The 18091-nt window shown below is 43.8% G+C and overlaps 3 protein-coding genes across 4 annotated transcripts; all 3 read right to left on the bottom strand.

Annotated features, from left to right (window-relative positions):
* Nucleotides 1-16: 16 nt before the first annotated feature.
* upb1 (ureidopropionase, beta) lies at nucleotides 17-7018 on the bottom strand. The gene is made up of 10 exons (XM_079756431.1): nucleotides 6815-7018; nucleotides 5730-5901; nucleotides 5369-5456; nucleotides 5126-5220; nucleotides 2062-2220; nucleotides 1317-1486; nucleotides 1001-1082; nucleotides 851-893; nucleotides 553-707; nucleotides 17-138 (listed from the first exon to the last, which is right to left on the bottom strand). Exons 1-10 carry the CDS (start codon nucleotides 6916-6918, stop codon nucleotides 55-57), a joined length of 1152 nt encoding a protein of 383 aa, XP_079612557.1. The 5' UTR covers nucleotides 6919-7018; the 3' UTR covers nucleotides 17-54.
* A 1741-nt stretch (nucleotides 7019-8759) lies between these two features.
* On the bottom strand, nucleotides 8760-10653 carry c8h22orf15 (chromosome 8 C22orf15 homolog; the record flags this gene model as incomplete). Its single annotated transcript, XM_079750154.1, has 5 exons — nucleotides 8760-8896; nucleotides 8973-9047; nucleotides 9642-9764; nucleotides 10364-10446; nucleotides 10625-10653. 5 exons carry the CDS (start codon nucleotides 10651-10653, stop codon nucleotides 8760-8762), a joined length of 447 nt encoding a protein of 148 aa, XP_079606280.1.
* Nucleotides 10654-11734: 1081 nt separating this feature from the next.
* adora2aa (adenosine A2a receptor a) lies at nucleotides 11735-18091 on the bottom strand. Of its 2 annotated transcripts, XM_079757353.1 has the most exons (3): nucleotides 17966-18091; nucleotides 15807-16531; nucleotides 11735-13875 (listed from the first exon to the last, which is right to left on the bottom strand). In XM_079757353.1, the coding sequence occupies exons 2-3, from the start codon at nucleotides 16142-16144 to the stop codon at nucleotides 12771-12773; spliced, it is 1443 nt and encodes a 480-aa protein (XP_079613479.1). In that variant the 5' UTR covers nucleotides 16145-16531; nucleotides 17966-18091; the 3' UTR covers nucleotides 11735-12770. The 2 variants fall into 2 exon arrangements, with proteins under 2 accessions (XP_079613479.1, XP_079613480.1); XM_079757354.1 differs by lacking the exon at nucleotides 17966-18091 and having other exon boundaries at nucleotides 15807-16533.

The raw sequence follows: 18091 nt of genomic DNA, 5'->3' as shown, positions 1-18091 counted from the left end.
TTGTCACGTTGTGACTTTCAGTCAAAGATCAAACGTTAATTTGACTGAATGCCATTACTCCTTCACTATGTTGGGCTTGAAGTCTTCACTGACCACCTTGGCCAGTTCTGATGCGTACTCTGCATACCTCCCAGTCATCTGGATTACAAAGAAATACAGAGCGATGCCCAGGATGATTGTTTTGTTTTCAGCTCTTAACTCCAATATCATTCTATCTAAACTGAGTCACACCTGGAAAGTCAGGACAGAAAATATTTTCTGCCTCACTTATTAATTTATTAGTACTTTATAATGCAATTCTTTTGAGAAAAAAATAGAAACCCTAAATATGTGTTATCGGTGAATGTAAACATGCATAATAAGGTTCAGTGTAAGACTGATGCAAAAAACAGTTCCTAGGTCTCATTTACAAATATATATATAAATAAATTCATGGATCTAATATATGTTATATTTTAAATATTTATGAACAATATAAGCATTAGAAGTACACACAGTCATACTAGCGCTCCTACTTCAGGAGCAATGATCCAGGGATCTGATAGGACGTACCTTGAAGCTCCACTTGTCGCTGATCTGCCTGTTCATGTTGAGGTCCAGCTCCACCACCAGCAGGCCGTCCCGGGTTCTGGAGAGCCCAGGAGAGCGGCTGCCGTCAGGGGCAGACACGTAACTCGAACCATAGAAGTGTCCAAAATCATGGTGAGCTACGGAAACAAAGCTATCTGTAACCATCTGTTATTCTAGAGAGGAACTACTTGGGGATTATATGTAAGGTGCTAAAAAATAAAAATAAAATGTACTTTATTATCTGTTGGAGCTGGACACAAAAGAGAAAGCATTTTCTTACCCTTTTTACCATCACCAGATGTGAACTCATTTTTGAAGTGTTCCTGCAATGAGCAAACACAATATAAAGGTAGAAAAAGGCCTTACTACAGCAAGATAACAATTGAACACCTGGAAGGAGGGTGTACAGAGACAAAAACTGAATATTTACGGTCCCGACGCGGTTGATGGCACATGTGTAGCAGTGGTTGGCTATCGCTGCGTTCCTCGCCTCAATGGCCCACATGGGCTCACTGGAAAGTAAACAAACCAGACTTTAAACAAATCGGAGATTACTAATAACTAACAAGTCAATTCTATTTGTACAGCCCTTAATCACAGCTACAGTCTCAACATAGCAGCTAGACCTCTTTTAAACTGTGGCATGTGCCACAGTTTAATATATATATACTTTGGGCTGAAGGTCAGACCAAGCCATAAATCAATGAGCGCCTTTAGAGCGGCAGTATGGAGCGGAGGAGGCCCACCTCAGCGCTCCAACAGTGGCGGAGGGGTTGAAGATGATCTCGGCTCCATTCATGCTGTACATTAACCAGTTCAGAGGGTGGTGGCGTCCGTAGCAGATGTTCACAGCTATCTTACCAAACTGGGTCTGGAACACCTTGTGGCCTGTGTTGCCCTCCATGTAGTAGGTGGACTAGGAGAAAGAAAGACGGAGAGATTTATTCTCATCGTTAGTGGATCTGAGTAGGCCTGCACTATAAATCATTATAAAATCGTGATCTCGATTCACACCTCTGTGGATTAAAATTTTTAATTAATTAGATATTTATTTCTTTTAATTTTTTTTTTTTTAAAGCCTTAATTTACAGGTGTGTAGAGTTGGTTCAGTAGTTGCAATTAAGGCCTGCAATTAAAGACAATCTGCTGCTATATGTACAAAATAAATCATTCCGTTTTTGATACTGCACTTTTATCAGTTATAAAGGGCCATATGAAACGCAACGTGCTAGAGGTGCCAAAAAACTGTTTGGTACTGCCATTTTTTGGGGGGTGGTTATGGTTCATGTGTGCAATAAAAATTACATTTCGTGAGAAAAGAATCGTAGCAGAGAATCGTGATATCATTTCTAAGCTAAAAAAATCGTGATTCATAGTTTTCCCCGAATCGTGCAAGCCTAGATCTGAGGATTGTTTTTTTGTTAATTGATCGAATCATAATCATTAAGTCTATAACATGTCATCCGTAATCAGGATCCTCGGCTGACGGACCTCGTTGAAGTCTCCGACCCGAGGGATGTGGTTCTTACGGGTCTTCCCCAACACCTGGCCAGAGTTGGAGATCACCACGGCTGTGTTCCACAAGGTGCTGTGCAGAGCCTCTCGCTCAAGGATCGGAGACACGATCACCATGTTGTACTTCTTGGCCAGCTGGGGGCAGATATGGAGGGATTGGTTTAAAAAACATATATTCTATATTGGCTATAGACTTATAATTACACTTTTATATAGGCTATACTATAATAATAGGCAAAATGGGTTGAGACTCATATAGGCAAAATGGGTTGAGACTGTGGACGTTTGGCTTTTCTGTGAAATTGTGGGAAAAGTAAACATTTTTAGAGCAGAAGACCAGGGTGAAAAAGATGCATCTTATTTTAGAGATTAATATGATGAAAGAATTTTGAGTCCAGGTCAATCTAGTAAGGAGAAATAAGGCTAGTTCATATTTTTTTTAAATAGCGCCACCTTTGGGGGCAGTACCACAATTTGGGTTTATGGGTAGTGGGGGGTATTGGTATCCACCTAATAATAGTCTTATGTTTTTTTATACAGTAACAAAATGGTCATATAAGAAAAATGGGCTAACTGCTCCAACTTTATTGGCCAATATTTTTCTCAAATGGAACTAAATAAAACAAATTGTGTTTGATGATTTTTGTGAGGCTTGGTCAAAAGATTTTATGTGGCGATTTTGGTGAATTTTGGATTATTTTTGTAGCCTGTGAATCTTTTTATCATGTTTGGCTTTAATATGAAATTGTGGGAAAAGTAAACATTTTTAGCGCACAAGACCCAGAGTTTTATAGATGCAGCTGATTCCAGAGATTAATATTATGAAAGAATTTTGAGTCCAGGTCAATCTGGTGAGGAGAAATAAATCTAATTCATGATTTTTTACAATAGCGCCACCTTTGGGTGCAGTACAACAAATTTGGGTTTATGGGTAGTGGGGGTTATTGGTAAACATAACTGAAAATTCCAAGAGTTTTCGACCTATAGTATAGGCTGCAGCATAACATTTACATACAATTTGAGGGAAAAGAAAAATGTTATAGAAACAATAGGGGACCAAGCAGCTTCGCTGCTCGGAACCCTAATAATAATAATAATCGTAATACTATAATAGCAGGCCTGTCGCACCAGTTTCTCAAGTTACTAATGTGCGCATGTGCCAAGCAGCCCGCAGCTCACACACACACACACACACACACACAGCATGCGCGAACGTATACATACACCGCAAGAACGCACATACACGTACACACACACGCACATGCGCACGAACATACATGGAAACGCGCACACACACACACATACACACGCACATCAAGACAAAGGCAGCTACATAGAAGCGCACACACACGCACGCACACACACACACACGCACACAGCGTACATCAAGACAAAGACAGCGATATACTCGCCGAGCTAAGACGTTATGTTTTTGAACATAACGGCTCCGCCATCGACACATGCGCAGGTAAGAACACACACGCACGCCCATACACCACTGCGACACTCGCCCTTAAACATAACGGCTCCGCCATCTACACACGCGCAGGTAAGAATACACAGGCACGCGCACACACCACAGCGACACTCACCCAGGTCAGACGTTATGTTTTTAAACATAACTACTCCACCATCGACACGCGTGCCCAGGTAAGAACACACACGCACACACCGCAGCGACACACTCGCCCAGGGAAAAACGTTCTGTCTATAGACTGTAGAAATTGCGATAAAAGAAGGGAAGAGACAATTTCTCACCTCGACAAGTGACGGCGGGCCGTTCATTTTGTCATATAAAAACCGTTAAATTCAAACATCGCACCGACCAGCATAGCAACACATAAGACACGTGATCTTAAAGAGACAGTGTCCCTATAACAATGAACGAAAACATGTCAATAACACAGTATGGTGAATTATGTCTATAGCGTCCACCAGAAGACTACACTTTGTTGCTCAAATGTAATATTACTCTCCTCCTTGAGCCTCCCGAAACGTCTTAACACTTTGTTGCTCAAACTTAATATTACTCTCATATTACTCCTTAAGCGTCCCCAAATGTCTTGCGATATTGATATCTCCCCCTCCCCCCTGCGGACTGTTATAGTTGTTTTATTTTTCTTATGTTTTGTGTGTATGCTATGTGTGACTGTAGGCTACTGCTGTCTTGGCCAGGACACTGGAATAGATGTTTAATCTCAATGATGATTATTATTTTCAATTAACCAAAACTAGTTGCCTTGCATTTTAAAATGTCAATGCACTTTTCAGCCCTGAATAACAGTAAAAGCTATTTAATAATTGATTTGCATGCATAGTATACTACACTTTCCATTGAACAATTACCCCTGTTACCATAAATTGACAAATTTTATAATGTAATCCAATGCTCACACACTAGCTGCTTTCAGACACACGTGTAAGTCCCGATATTCTCCTGATGGGCCATATGTGTGAACAACATATCCTGACATTTGTACCCTGAAAATCTCCTGAATAATACTACCTGTGAGGTAGTATTCTCTCCGTACGAAATGTAAATTACCTTATATGTGAATGAGGAGTAGAAAGTTTGTATTTCTCACACCACTTCAATAGGCGGGTTGGTAACACTTTTGCATGTCATTGTGTGGCCCCCTAAATGATAATCAGCCTGTTACCTTTTGTTCGCTGAATGGTTAGAAAAATATTTAAATGTTGGCACTGCTTTTAAGAGTCATTTGTGGTGAACGATTGTTATACGTTGTAAAAAATATAGGCATAATGTTATTATATTATGCGCTCAGAAATTTGTTACATTATCGACTGGGGTTTCCACATTATTGCTATGGGTGAATTATAACTAGAGGTTGAACAACAGAACAAAATTAGCTCAACTATCCGGAATGAAGCTCCTCATTAAATATTTTACTACATTTAACTTATACAGGTATGATTGCTGGACCAGTATATTTCAAATATTGTTCCACCGGTTTGTGCCTGGGCTTTATTGGAAGAGGACGTGTGTGCTTCTACTCTAAACTAGAGCCTCTCATGTCACCTCTTGGCAGAAGCGGGTGGTTGGTCCGTCCTCAGCCGACTCTGCAAACTCACTCCAAGGTTCCTTCTCACGTGTGCAGAACGCAAACGGCATGGCTGACCAGCAGGGGGCAGAGGTCAGAGGTCAGTACTGGGGCCTTTCACAACATGATTTACAGCGCATCAGGACTTTAACACTCCGCTGGAACTCTATATATAATAACTAGCTCTGATGATGATGAGGAAGAGGATGAAATTAACCTACTCCAGGTCTCCTGGAAGCAGACGATGTTGACGTCACACATGGCAGCGACCTCCACTAGCTCTGCAATCCGACTGTGAGCAGCGCTGATCTGTCGAATAGGTGGGGCCAAAAGACGACGTTTAGGATGTTTATGAGAAATATCAGGTAATTCAGACCCTCATGAACACAGGATACAGTATACTATTTACTTTAGCAGATGCTTTAATCCATAACGACTAACAGGTGCAGACATATGTCGTTAATGAGCAGCTATGGAAGGGTCGGGGCGTCTGAAGTCTAGAGGTACAATGACATGGGGATCACCGATGACATGGGGATCGGGGATCACCCCCCCCCCCCCCCCTCCCCTGGTCTGACCGACCTGGTCCAGGATGGGGGCATCCGTCGGCAGCACGGTGCGGTTCTGGATGAGTCCGACGCGGACCCTCCGGGAGGCCCTCAGCTGTTCAGGAGCACTCTGAAAGGCGTGGCCCTGCAGCTCAAAGTCCCGCTCTGAGGCCACAATCTCTGCAGATGCATGGAGCTCCAGGTTCCTACAGGGTAGTAAAACTAAAGTGAATACAATACCATAGTGAATAGAACATCATAGAACATTAAACTCTATTAAAACACATATCTATAGTGAATATAATACCATAGTGAATAGAACATTTTAGAACATTAAACTATATTAAAACACATATTTATAGTGAATTTAATACCTTAGTGATTATAACATGATGGAACATTAAACTATATTAAACACACATCTGTAGGGAACATACAACACACCAACAGTTGTGTATTGAGAGAAACAGAGGTGGATATTGACCCTCTCCTCCCGTATAGTCCTTACGAAGGTGGATACTTATTGATTACGAAGGTGGATACTTATTTATGGAAGTGGTTGGTCGTTTCAGTCTGTTGTTACGTCCATCTGCGTTTACTTCAATGTGCTTATATGTATTTGTGTAAGATGTTGGTCGAGAGTATGTACTTTTCCTGTGCCATTATATAACCAACATTCACTGTCTACCTTTTCACATCACGAAAAAACAGAAGCAATTATTACACTAATATAGCTATAGTAAAGGCCCACACACGCGTTTGGGGAATTGATTGATAACAGAATAAATAGAAGAAAAAATAAATTCCGGGATTGGATTCACGTCAACACAGGAGACGGGGTTTGATCGTTTGATTTGGGGAGACTCGTGACCTTTGAAGCTGTAGGTCCGAGGGTACAAGGCCCACTCTTGCAAACAGAAAAACTGAACAGAGTCCACTTGTTATAATAAGTAACTCGAGAGAACTAATGAAAAACTAAGTGAGGAACTAAAATTCCATGAGAATAACATGCATGAGAATGAACAATATGGGAAGGGAAATAAACCATATAGGTATTCGGTTAGGTGCACACATAGCGATAGATAATATAATCCATAATAACTCAACATTACTACTCACTTAGTTGGATTCCCGAAAAGTATGCGTTTAACTTCTGTCAATTCATTTTCGGGAATGTATTTCTCCAGCGTTTTCTCTAGTGATTCAAACTCAAATCCCGACATGGTGCAGCAATTTAGGTTCCGGTTCTTCTGCGTTCAGACGTGTTAATGTTGGAGGAGCGACTGGTTATGTTTCCAGGGTCAGGGTACGGAGGTAATACAGTGTAATAGGTTGAGAAACAGGGTAAACTACGGAGGGTTTGGCTCGTAACAGTGTAACAGGTAAAGTAACAGGCGTCCCACTGCGCATGTACAGTTTCGTCACTTCTCTTCAGGAGTGCAGGATTATTAACCGTTCAAACCCTATTCATTGTGCTTATAAAAGGAAGAAATCATATATAACTTAATAACTAAACTAATAATGTAAGGTAAGCCTATGCTCATTAGGAGAGGTTGCAGATACAGGTAAGAGGGCTGACAGCCAGGCCTGCATTAACCTGCCATTGGGTTCAGACTCAATTTAATACATAAACAAATACACACGCATCATAATCATCCTATCAGTGAAATAATACGGACAAGAATTGTATACTAGAAAATGCATTTCCAACAGAAAATGTGGTGAGTGCTGTAGTGTAAAGTGAGGCTAAAAATATGTTTTAATAAAGCCACATAGTTTAAGATGTAAAATAAATGTTGAATGGCTTAAATCAAGTGAAAATATTTGAATAGAGTTCAAACGTCTAAATGGAGTAAACAATGTAACCATGCACACCATTTAAAAAAAATTAAATGGTTGGAAACAAATGAAGTGAAGAGTTTAACAAAGTGAAATAAAGTGAAGAGTTTGATAAAGTTTTAAATGGTGTGTGTGTGTGTGTGTGTGTGTGTGTGTGTGTGTGTGTGTGTGTGTGTGTGTGTGTGTGTGTGTGTGTGTGTGTGTGTGTGTGTGTGTGTGGTCACTAAAAATAACTCTTTCAGATGTCTTGAAAGACTATCTCCCTCGCATGTCCCTTCGAAATGAGGAGCGTCAGGAGGGTGGAACAGATTTGTTGCTCCAGCAATTGATCCTTGAAGGTTGGCCCCATAGCTTGAAGAGCTTCCTCCAACCTTTTGTCACCAGCCTTGAAGTTTGTGCCTCGATCACACTGGATCACGAATGGTTTGCCCCGCCGGGAGATGAATTGTTGCAGAAGGACTGTCTGCTGCAATGGACGTAGGACGTATGGACTGTGGTGGAATTTCTGGACCACGCAAAATGTCTGTGTAAACTGAGTAGGAATAAAGTGTCATCCAAACTTTTAACAATTAGGCTACTTTTATTGATTAATAAAACTACAATAACGTACACCAAACCATAAACATATAACAAACATTATAATCTGAGGCCTAACATACAATCATCCGAGGCCTCATATGGGAGATCGCCCAGCGGCTCTCCAAGAGCTCCGCAAGGAGAAGTCCCCAGATGGGAGTTCGCTTTGCGTCCCTCCAAGAGTCTGACCTCCGCAAGGAGAAGTCCAATGCATTGGCAATCGCAAGGACTTATTATACAGTGTTGTCAGGATGCTGAGAACAGCTCTGCCCAAATATAAAACCATATTATTGGTTAACCTGATGATAAACCTCCTCAGGATGTCATAAAGGGGGGACGTAACCGGTCCTAATCAGTTGGATCTGGCTTCTCGACCTTCCCAAGGGTGTCAGGAAAAACAGGCATATACCAACAAATGACAGCTAGAGAAACAGAATGTGAACATAGAATTTTCCCATTACAGAACATGAAGACATATTAAACAAAATAAAATTTACGAATCATTCAGGAATGTGAATAGACTTATTCTGGAACGTTTGCAAAAACACAAGGTAAAACATTATGATGATAACACTTGAATATCTGGTGTTTATTTATTGGCTGAGACACGCACACACACACACACACACTAACCACAGACAGCAATGTTTCATTTGTTCCTCTTGTTTCCTGATATGTTTTTGATCTTTGAGTGTGCAGCAGCAGCAGCAGACGCTTCCTTCTTTCTGAGTGAAGAGCCCCGTTTGTCTCGTTCCTTGCTGGGGTTTGACATTCTGTTCAGGATATCTGTAACAAGTTAGACAGATATCAGGCTGTGTGTTTACATGTAGTCCCATACTGGTGCAGAAAAAGCGACGATTACCTGTTAACTCTGGATGAGTCTTGCTCAGGTTTTTTAGAAGAGACTCATAATTCTGACCCTGACTTTCCTCACACCCTAGATGGGGGGAATACATTTGTAGAAGGAGAGTTAAACCCAAGAGGAATCTTAAATAATTTGATTCCTGGATGAGATTAGAAAGAGTTTCTTTCGTATATTCAACAATGGGTTTAAACGTAAACATTTTACTTTTGACTAGCCTACACCATTTATTGTAAACATAGCATAGGCTACAACGACACATACATGCTAACCCTAAAAAGATCAGTGCTTGGCAGCAAATGTGGTCAACTGTAGTGAAAATGGTCCAATGAACATAATTCATACATCTATATAAGTATGCCATATAATGCCATTTTGATGCATAGATATGTTATAAATATTTCGAGAGAGAGAGAGAATGGGACAACAATGCACAATGGGATGGTGGATGAAATGTTTGAGTCAAGTCTGGTTCCCCATTGCAACCTGGCAACTAATAAACTACTGTTGAGTCTAAACACTGTCATACTATGGCTCAGTATCTCCAACTACTGGAGCCGAAATATGTATTGTCATTGCATTACATATCCAACACAAGCAGTGATGCTGATCACATGAATTGGATTATTTGACTCTGAACGATGCAATGTGTTGATTACGAGGACTTACAGCACACTCTCAAGAGGACGTAGGAGTGCCTCTCTGTCAGCAGGCTGGCAGCGCGTGCTGCACTCTGCTCCTTCTCCCACAGGCTGGTCACCTGACCGCTCCTGTCCATCAGGTCTACACAGTCTGAAAGGCACAGGTCAAGGGTCACATCCACACCTGTCCATCAGGTGTACAGTCTGAAAAGCATAGGTCAAGGGTCACATCCACAGCTGTCCATCAGGTGTACAGTCTGAAAGGCACATGTCAAGGGTCACATCCACAGCTGTCCATCAGGTCTACACAGTCTGAAAAGCACAGGTCAAGGGTCACATCCACAGCTGTCCATTAGGTCTACACAGTCTGAAAAGCACAGGTCAAGGGGGACTTTCACAGCTGTCCATCAGGTCTACACAGTCTGAAAAGCGCAGGTCAAGGGGGACTTTCACAGCTGTCAATCAGGTCTACACAGTCAAAGCCCAGCTCAAATCACATGGCACACTTATGACTTTAATTGGTACCGGTTGACTCTTGTCTTGTTGTAAGCATGTCACTGCCCAGACAAAACAGCATGTAGGAAAAGAAATACACTGACCTGACTGTCCTCATGAAATCTGTTCAAACCATGAATATAACTTTGGGTGTCATAGGTTTGGGTGCTGTGCTAGCACTTTGGGTGTTGTGCTATCTGTGCAGTAGTGGATGTACAGATAAGTGAAGATGTACAGACCTGATTGATGGCTTACCTTTCCTGTCAAGGCCACACCGTTCCTTTAAGTCATAGATAAAGTTGATCAGCCTGCAGTTGAGATTGAACAGTTCCTGCCTGCTGTCTGTCAAGTGCAACAAGGAGTTCAAAATTTAAAGCCACAATTTGTTACACTTACATGATGTTACCTAAAAATATAAGTCGATCAACAGTTAGTACGCTTGACTTTCTCAGTAAAGAGTGACATTCCTAAGATTTACATTTCAAAATGACATTTATAATGTCACCATTGCGTTACTAACCTCCAAAAAACACTGTAACAAACATCTTCCAGAAGAAAGGTCCTTATGTAATTCTACCTTCTTCTTCCACTGTGGCTACAAGGAGTCCTTATGCAGCGCTATTCCAGAAGCTCTAACAGACAGGACTCGAACAACAAAGGAGGGGGTATTAAATCTTTGTTGACAGCTCCACTCTGTACTTGGAGACAGAAAACGTAAACTCTGAGGAGAATGGGCCTTTCCTTTTAGACAGACGGTTGCTGTGCTGGCGTTGTTCAGGAAGCCAAGACACAATAGAAGCGTGTACTTTATATGTGCAGACATTACGAGCCGTGCACAGAGGGCTTCTCATACATCTGCCGGTCTGACGTCATCTCTGGCCTGCTGCTCTTGTATTCCTGTCTCCTTGTATTCCGATTCAATGTGAGGGGACGGAGCGGTCCATGTGGGTTTCCATGGAGTCCACACACACACACACACACACACACACACACACACTCACACACACACACACACACACACACACACAAAGACATTGCGGACTGAGACCATATTTTTTTAACAGAGCAGACAGTTTCAGCTACTGCATAAGTGTGAGATGGGTTATTGTATGTTCAACGTTAGAGAATATTGAATTTCAAGTTTAGAATTTCCTCTGTGAGGGATATGCAGCAATTGAAAGAATTCCTACAAAATAGGTCCCTACAGGGTTGGTGTTCAAAGAGGACTAATAAAGAGACTAATAAGGCCATAGTCGACGGGGCTGGTGCAGCTGGTCCTCTGCTGCTCTGGGAGCCCCTTGGAGAGGTCACCCAGAACACAGGCAGCCCCTGGCTCTGGGAGCCCCTTGGAGAGGCCATCCAGCACACACTGGGCCCTTGGCCCTGTAACCTGGACTCATGGGGATTCTGATATAAAGCTGGGAAAATAAAGAGCTCCAGAAATGGAATCCGTCTAAGTGGAGCCCCTCCTCCAGGGGTGGGGGCACCTACACCGTTAGTCCCCCGAACTCTCGGACGCTCCCCATGGTGGGGGCCGGGCCCATTCTGAAGTGGTAGACGAGCGCTAATGAAGTATTTACTGTAATTCATAATGAGGACCAAATCCAGAAATATGCAGTAGTAAAAAAGGATTTTATTTGTAGACATTGGATTGGGGCCCGTTCTACAGCAAAAAGAATTAAAGAGCCAGATGCTGTTTCAGATAGAATTTGAAGACTATGAGATATACAACAAATGACAATGACAAATGTGTTTTGGGTTCAGAGTGCCACACATCCACAAACACATCGTAGCGTAATGCTATTGGTGTCCGTGAAGCATAACTATCTCTCACAAGTGATCATCAAAACCAACAGCCTTTCACAACAAGCTCCACGCAATACCGCCTCGCCGCCATCGTCGCCATCGCCGCCATCACCCCGTCTTCCTAACCTCGACGTCATCATACTTTCAGGCACCTCGGCGCCACGAAGATACCGGTACCATCTTTGATTCTGAGTAGAACCTTAACGTAGTATTTGGCAAAAGCATAGGATGTGACACCCGTTTCCCAAAAATATGATGGTCTTAATTTAGTAACATTGAAAAAATGGCATAGATAATGTTCAAGTTCACATAACAAATATAACCACACTTAAAGTAAAAAATAAATAAAAGATTTCAGCTTCACTGGCTCTTTAAATAGCTGCATTAGCTCTGAAAAAGTGTGCATTGTCACTGAGTGGAATTACAAGATGGTTGACAATTTAATGAATTTTAGCTGTGTTGCTAAAATATGCAAATGTCCTATTAATAAGCAAAGATTTAAATCACATAAACACAGAAAATACACGCAAAAATAAAACACACTTTTTGCAGCTAACTTTGGAAAATTTCAAACCTTGTTTAAGCTTTGTACAAAGCATGTCAGTCATTATTCTTAATGTACCACATTTTAAAATGCAACTTATTTGTATACCAGGACTTTGATTCATAAATAAGGGTTTGGGCTCCAACTGCGGGGCTGAATGTCACCTTTAAAGACTCTTGAGTCTCTTGGTAAAACAGAAACCAACATGACACACAAACGACAATGAAGTCCTTGGAAAGACACATCCACACTCCTGGCATAATTGAAACGCTGCTACACAGGCCACGCGGTGATCTGCCTGATCCCCCTAGATCAGGACGCTTTAGCTCTTTCCTCAAAGCAGATGGACCTACGCGGCCTCTCCAACAGCGATGCCTCATTTACAGTGTAGCCGTTCTGCGTGTCTTTCACCTCCTCAGCCTCCCTCCGGTGGAGATCCAGGCATTGCAGCTGAATGTCTCTGGGGAGGTGTTGGTTCCGCACGGCCTGCAGCGGGCAGGACCTCGCCGGGCCCCCCTGCAGCGGGCAGGACCTCGCCGGGCCCCCCTGCAACGGGTAGGGCCCCGCCGAAAGGCCGTGGGGGGGGGCGGTGGCCAGTGGGCTGTGAGACCTGGCCGGCGTCCCTGTGCCCATCGCGGTGATGGGGCCCAGGCAGGGGTAGCCGCTCTCACAGCTACTGCTGCTGCTCCGTTCCCCCGGGTTGTCAGCCTGCAGCCGGACAGAGTTACGCATGCCGCTGTGGAGGGAGCCAGCCAGGCTGCTGCGGGCGGAGGTGCGCATGCTGCTGCCAGCCTCCAGCCGCTCCCGGCGGCTCAGGATGTAGCGGCGGATGATTCTGCGGAAGGTCTGGCGGAACTCGCGGATGCGGTAGGCGTAGATGAAGGGGTTGACCACGGAGTTGCCGTGAGACAGGAGAATGGCCACATACATGATCCAGGCCGGCGGCCTCGCACACTCCGGGCAGAACAGCGTGAAGCAGTTGATGATGTGTAAGGGCAGCCAGCAGACGGCAAACAGCCCCACGATGATAGCCAGTGACTTAGCGGCCTGCACCTCCTTCTGAAGCGTGGAGCCCGTCTTCTCGCCACACGCGGCCTTCAGCTCCATCAGCTTCAGCTGGTGGCGGGCTGCCATGAAGATGCACAGGTAGATGGCCAGCATCAACAGCAGAGGGATCAGCACGCAGGCCAAGAAGTTGAAGTACACCATGTACTCCATCACCACCACATTTTCAAACATGCAGCGCATCCTGGCCGGTGGGCAGTTCGAACCGGTGTGGTTGGTGTGGTTTTGGTTGGCTTCCTCATCAATGAGTCTGTGCCAGCCCAGCATGGGTGTGAGGCCGATGATGATGGACAGCACCCAGCAGATGGCGATGATGCCCCGGGCACGCTGGCCCGTCACCAAGCCGTTGTATCTGCAGCATGATCAGAAACACGAAACAAAGACGCACAATAAGAAAACTGCGTAGGGAAGGGTCAAAGTGCAAAGAAAGGATTGTTAAAGTGTGAGTGAGTGTGATTGGCCGTACAAGGCCGTTTTGAAAATCTGCCTATTCTGACATCACACATGGGCGTGTCCACCTAGATGTACCCTGGATAGATCAGTCTACCAGCCTAAAGTAGCAAACGTTGCTCATCTATCGATCATACATCTAGGTGGACACGCCGACTTTTGATGTCCGAAGATGCCGATTTTGAAAACGGCTTGTAACGGCTAATCATACTCACACCTGGTGGTATAATAAGTCACCTTTAATGTTAAACACCATACAATTATTTGCAGCTAAAACAAATGCCTTGGACACACACATCACGCCCATCCCCAACCGTCCCCCATGCCATTAAACCACAACCATGTTATTTTGATCACTAGTCAAGATGGCTGTCACATCCACCAGACCATAATCCCAGACCTATTGGTGAAAGTCTGAATAACCAGTCCAGTTGAGCAGGTATGCCTAAACCCTGACCCCCTAAAAGAAGGATGGACATTTTACTCATGTTAACTGAAAAATACACAAGCAAACACCGAACACCAGTTACAACTTATATATAATAAAAATATAACAATGAGACTGACTAGGAATAGGCTAACAACCAAACCATTATATTGTAATCACACATGACAGCTGAATGCAGGTCTCAAAATAAGGCTCACTTAGCGAGCAGGCTAGCTTCAAACAGAACTGCTAACATATAATACAACACATACAGCAGCCTTACCAATAGAACAATCATCTCACCCTAGAAGAGCCATCTCACCACTAAAACATTAATCTCACCATAGAAGAGCCATCTCACCACTAGAACATTCATCTCACCCTAGAAGAGCCATCTCACCACGAGAACATTCATCTCACCAATAGAAGAGCCATCTCACCACTAGAACATTCATCTCACCAATAGAAGGGCCATCTCACCACTAGAAGAGCTATTTCACCAGTAGAAGAAACATCTCACCAATAGAACAGCCATCTCACCAATATAACAACCATCTCACCAATAGAACAGCCATATCACCAATAGAATAGCCCCATCACCAATAGAACAGCCACATCACCAATCTTATCACTAGAACAGCCATGAACTTTTATAACATTCTGTTTGGTTAATCATCAAGATCAAGAGAATGGGGTCAAAGTTTGAGTCATATTTATATGGAGCCCGATATAAGAAAAAGCATATTTGTATTAAATTGTTTCTCTCCTGCGGAGGGCCCTATTGTGCTCAGGGGCCCTTAGGCGTGTCCATGATTGCCCGTAGGGTAGAACGGGCTCAGAGAGCACCTTTTCAGGTCATTGCTTGCTGGAAACACACAGTTGATCTTTGTGATTTATTGGACTAACAAAACCCATATTGTGGATGTTTCCTCAGAGGAGAGTCTATTTCCGGACGCTCTGTTGCGGAGTGTGGGATTGCAGCTGAGATGTTTGGCATGTCTCCATCACATTCTTCACATGTTAAAGTGCAGAGGTTAGGTGGACGTGGATACGTGAAACTACACATGATTGCATTGAGGGGGCAGCACTTTCACTTTCACACATGTCGATACCAGGGGTAAACCGCTACGTGGATGAAAGTTATCAGGACAGGTCATCTTTTCCATGCTGAACATTTTTGAGTGTTTCAACTATTTTGCATTGTTGTTCAAAGTGCAAACCAAGAGGAACAAGTACAAGTATCAGCCTGTTGTCAATCTGAAATGTTAATGTAATTTCCGGTTAACTAGAACCCTGTACATAATAACTTCCTCTTAACCTTAAAAGTTAACACACACTGAGTAACCAGTATGTGTTAACTTCCTGTCACCTAGACCCCCGTACGTATTCCCCTTCCTTGTACTCACCTGAGAGGCATGGTGATGGCAATGTAGCGGTCGATGGCGATGGCCAGCAGGCTGAAGATGGAGCTCTGAGTGAGCACCAGCACGAAGCAGGCCATGAACAGACAGCCGTAGAAGTTGGAGCAGAAGCCCAAGCTGATGAAGATGGCAAAGGGGATGGCCAGGATGCCTACAGCGATGTCCGCAACGGCCAGCGACACAACAAAGAAGTTGGTGATGCTCTGGAGGTTGCTGTTGAGGCCCACGGCCCAGCAGACCAGCACATTGCCCAGCACGGAGAAGCCGGCAATCAGCAGCTCCACGACGATGTAGGCGTTGGAGGCGGCAAGGTCTTCAGGCATGATGAGGCAGTGGGCGAGGTCGCAGGGAGAGAAAGCCTCTTCTCAACGGTCATAGCTGCGGCCCCCGGCCAGCCCACAAACCTCAGGAGCCAGAGAACCCAGAGACGTCCTCCCCTCCTCCGGACGGCAGGTCCCACAGACAGCGGGGTCACTGATCCTCAGAGCTCCTTGCTGTTCTTCTCTAAGATGTGAGTGTGGTGGGGCTGTGCAGGAGGGGCAGAGGAAGCCGTCAGAGCCTTGGGGTAGAGGTCCAGACACAGCACCGGGTGGCCTCCATTCTGAGTCTGTGTGATCATCTGCCGTCTCCGGTCCTCTTGCCCTTCCTCTTCTCTCGACTCTTCCCATGAACTACTGGTCGGCTGAGAGCGTGCCAGCAGCTTCATGCAGCTTCAGAGAAAAACCAAAAGTGGAGAAAAAAAGCACAGACACAGGAAACGCCTCAGCAGAGTAGGAACTTGAGTTGCTCGTCAATATAGGCAATCTGTAGATAAGCGGTAGTGTTGCAAAATGAGGAAACCACGACGTACTGCGTCAGTAACAGTAACATGAATGACGTGGAAATGGTAGTTATGACACACAAAATAGTCAACATACATTTTTCTAAATTTTGATTCAGTTTGATTTAGTACCGAAACATAGTTAGCGGTGTGGGCTAACCGTGACAGACGCTGAAGGGATATAGATAGATATAGATATAGATATGCCTCAGCGCACAAATGTTTGTGTTTATCATTATAATGACGCAAAGCAGTTAGTTTTACAAAATACATATTTGTACAGATGTGACATTCCGGATATATTGGCCCCTAGACAGAGACCAAAGTCTACATGTTTCGTCTCTGGAGCCCCCCAGCAGGGTTGAGCCACATTCAGCGGCCATTGACGCAGCGGGGGGCCAGAGCTTGTGTACTTCTGGGAGCAACTAGAATTTGATCTATACTGCATTAAGTTAATGCAATAATCATTAACCCCTGGATCGCTTACTGGTCCTGATAAACACGCTGGTCTGCACCTGTTCACCCCCCATGCACCTTCATTCACTGTGGGACGTAACCCTAACCCTACACACATTCAGAGATATATAGGACTAGGCCCTGAGCTGTTTGCATGTTTGAACCCCAACAGGTCCCCATTGAAGGGTTTGGCTCCACAGCTGGTGGGCTTCCCTGCCATCACCATGTTAAACAGCCGCAGCGTGTAGGTCTACTTTGTAGAGCGCCACTTTAACCCTAACCCTAAGCCCCGGAGGCACAGGCTTAGCTTCACTAAACAACAGTGAGCTCTAGTGGTGATCATGTATTTGACACCATAGTATCACCAGCTAGAGAGCTCACCACCACATCGCCTCTGAATTCAACATAGAAGGAGCGCCCAGTTGTGTTTATGTGAACTTTAAAGTTTAAGCCCCCCGTTGTTTTTACTGCACACTGCGACCCAGGTGAACCGGTGAACGGGTAAAACCGGCTTCACGTCCTTCTCCAGTAGAACAGGATACCCGACACCTTGTCAACTCGGTACACACATATATATCTATACATATCTATACATATCTATACATATCTATACATATCTATATATATATATATATATATATATATATATATAAAAGGATATATATATCCTTTTAAAGCTTTTCCCATTCAACACAGTTTTTGACACGGGTGGAGTTAGATTTATGTGTAATGTAAAGTTATAAGCAAATAGGCCTTAATATCGAAAACAAATAGTACAGATTTCTTTATTCTAAGTTAGTACATCAAATGTAAAAGTTAACTTTACAAGTATGGTTTTCATAATTTCTAGTCTATTTAGTAAACCTACCTTTTCTTCACCAGTACTTCATCAAAAAGAGACGAGAAAATGTGTAATAAAATCCTCCACCTCAAATTGTGACCGACTGTCCCAGCAGCCTGTTTCTTAATGAGATGCTGTGACGCTCTGCTCCAA

Source organism: Pollachius pollachius, assembly GCF_949987615.1.
Source record: "Pollachius pollachius genome assembly, chromosome: 1".
Lineage (NCBI taxonomy): Eukaryota > Metazoa > Chordata > Actinopteri > Gadiformes > Gadidae > Pollachius > Pollachius pollachius.
The sequence above is the reverse complement of the archived record's forward strand: the minus strand, read 5'-3'. Positions and strand labels throughout refer to the sequence as shown.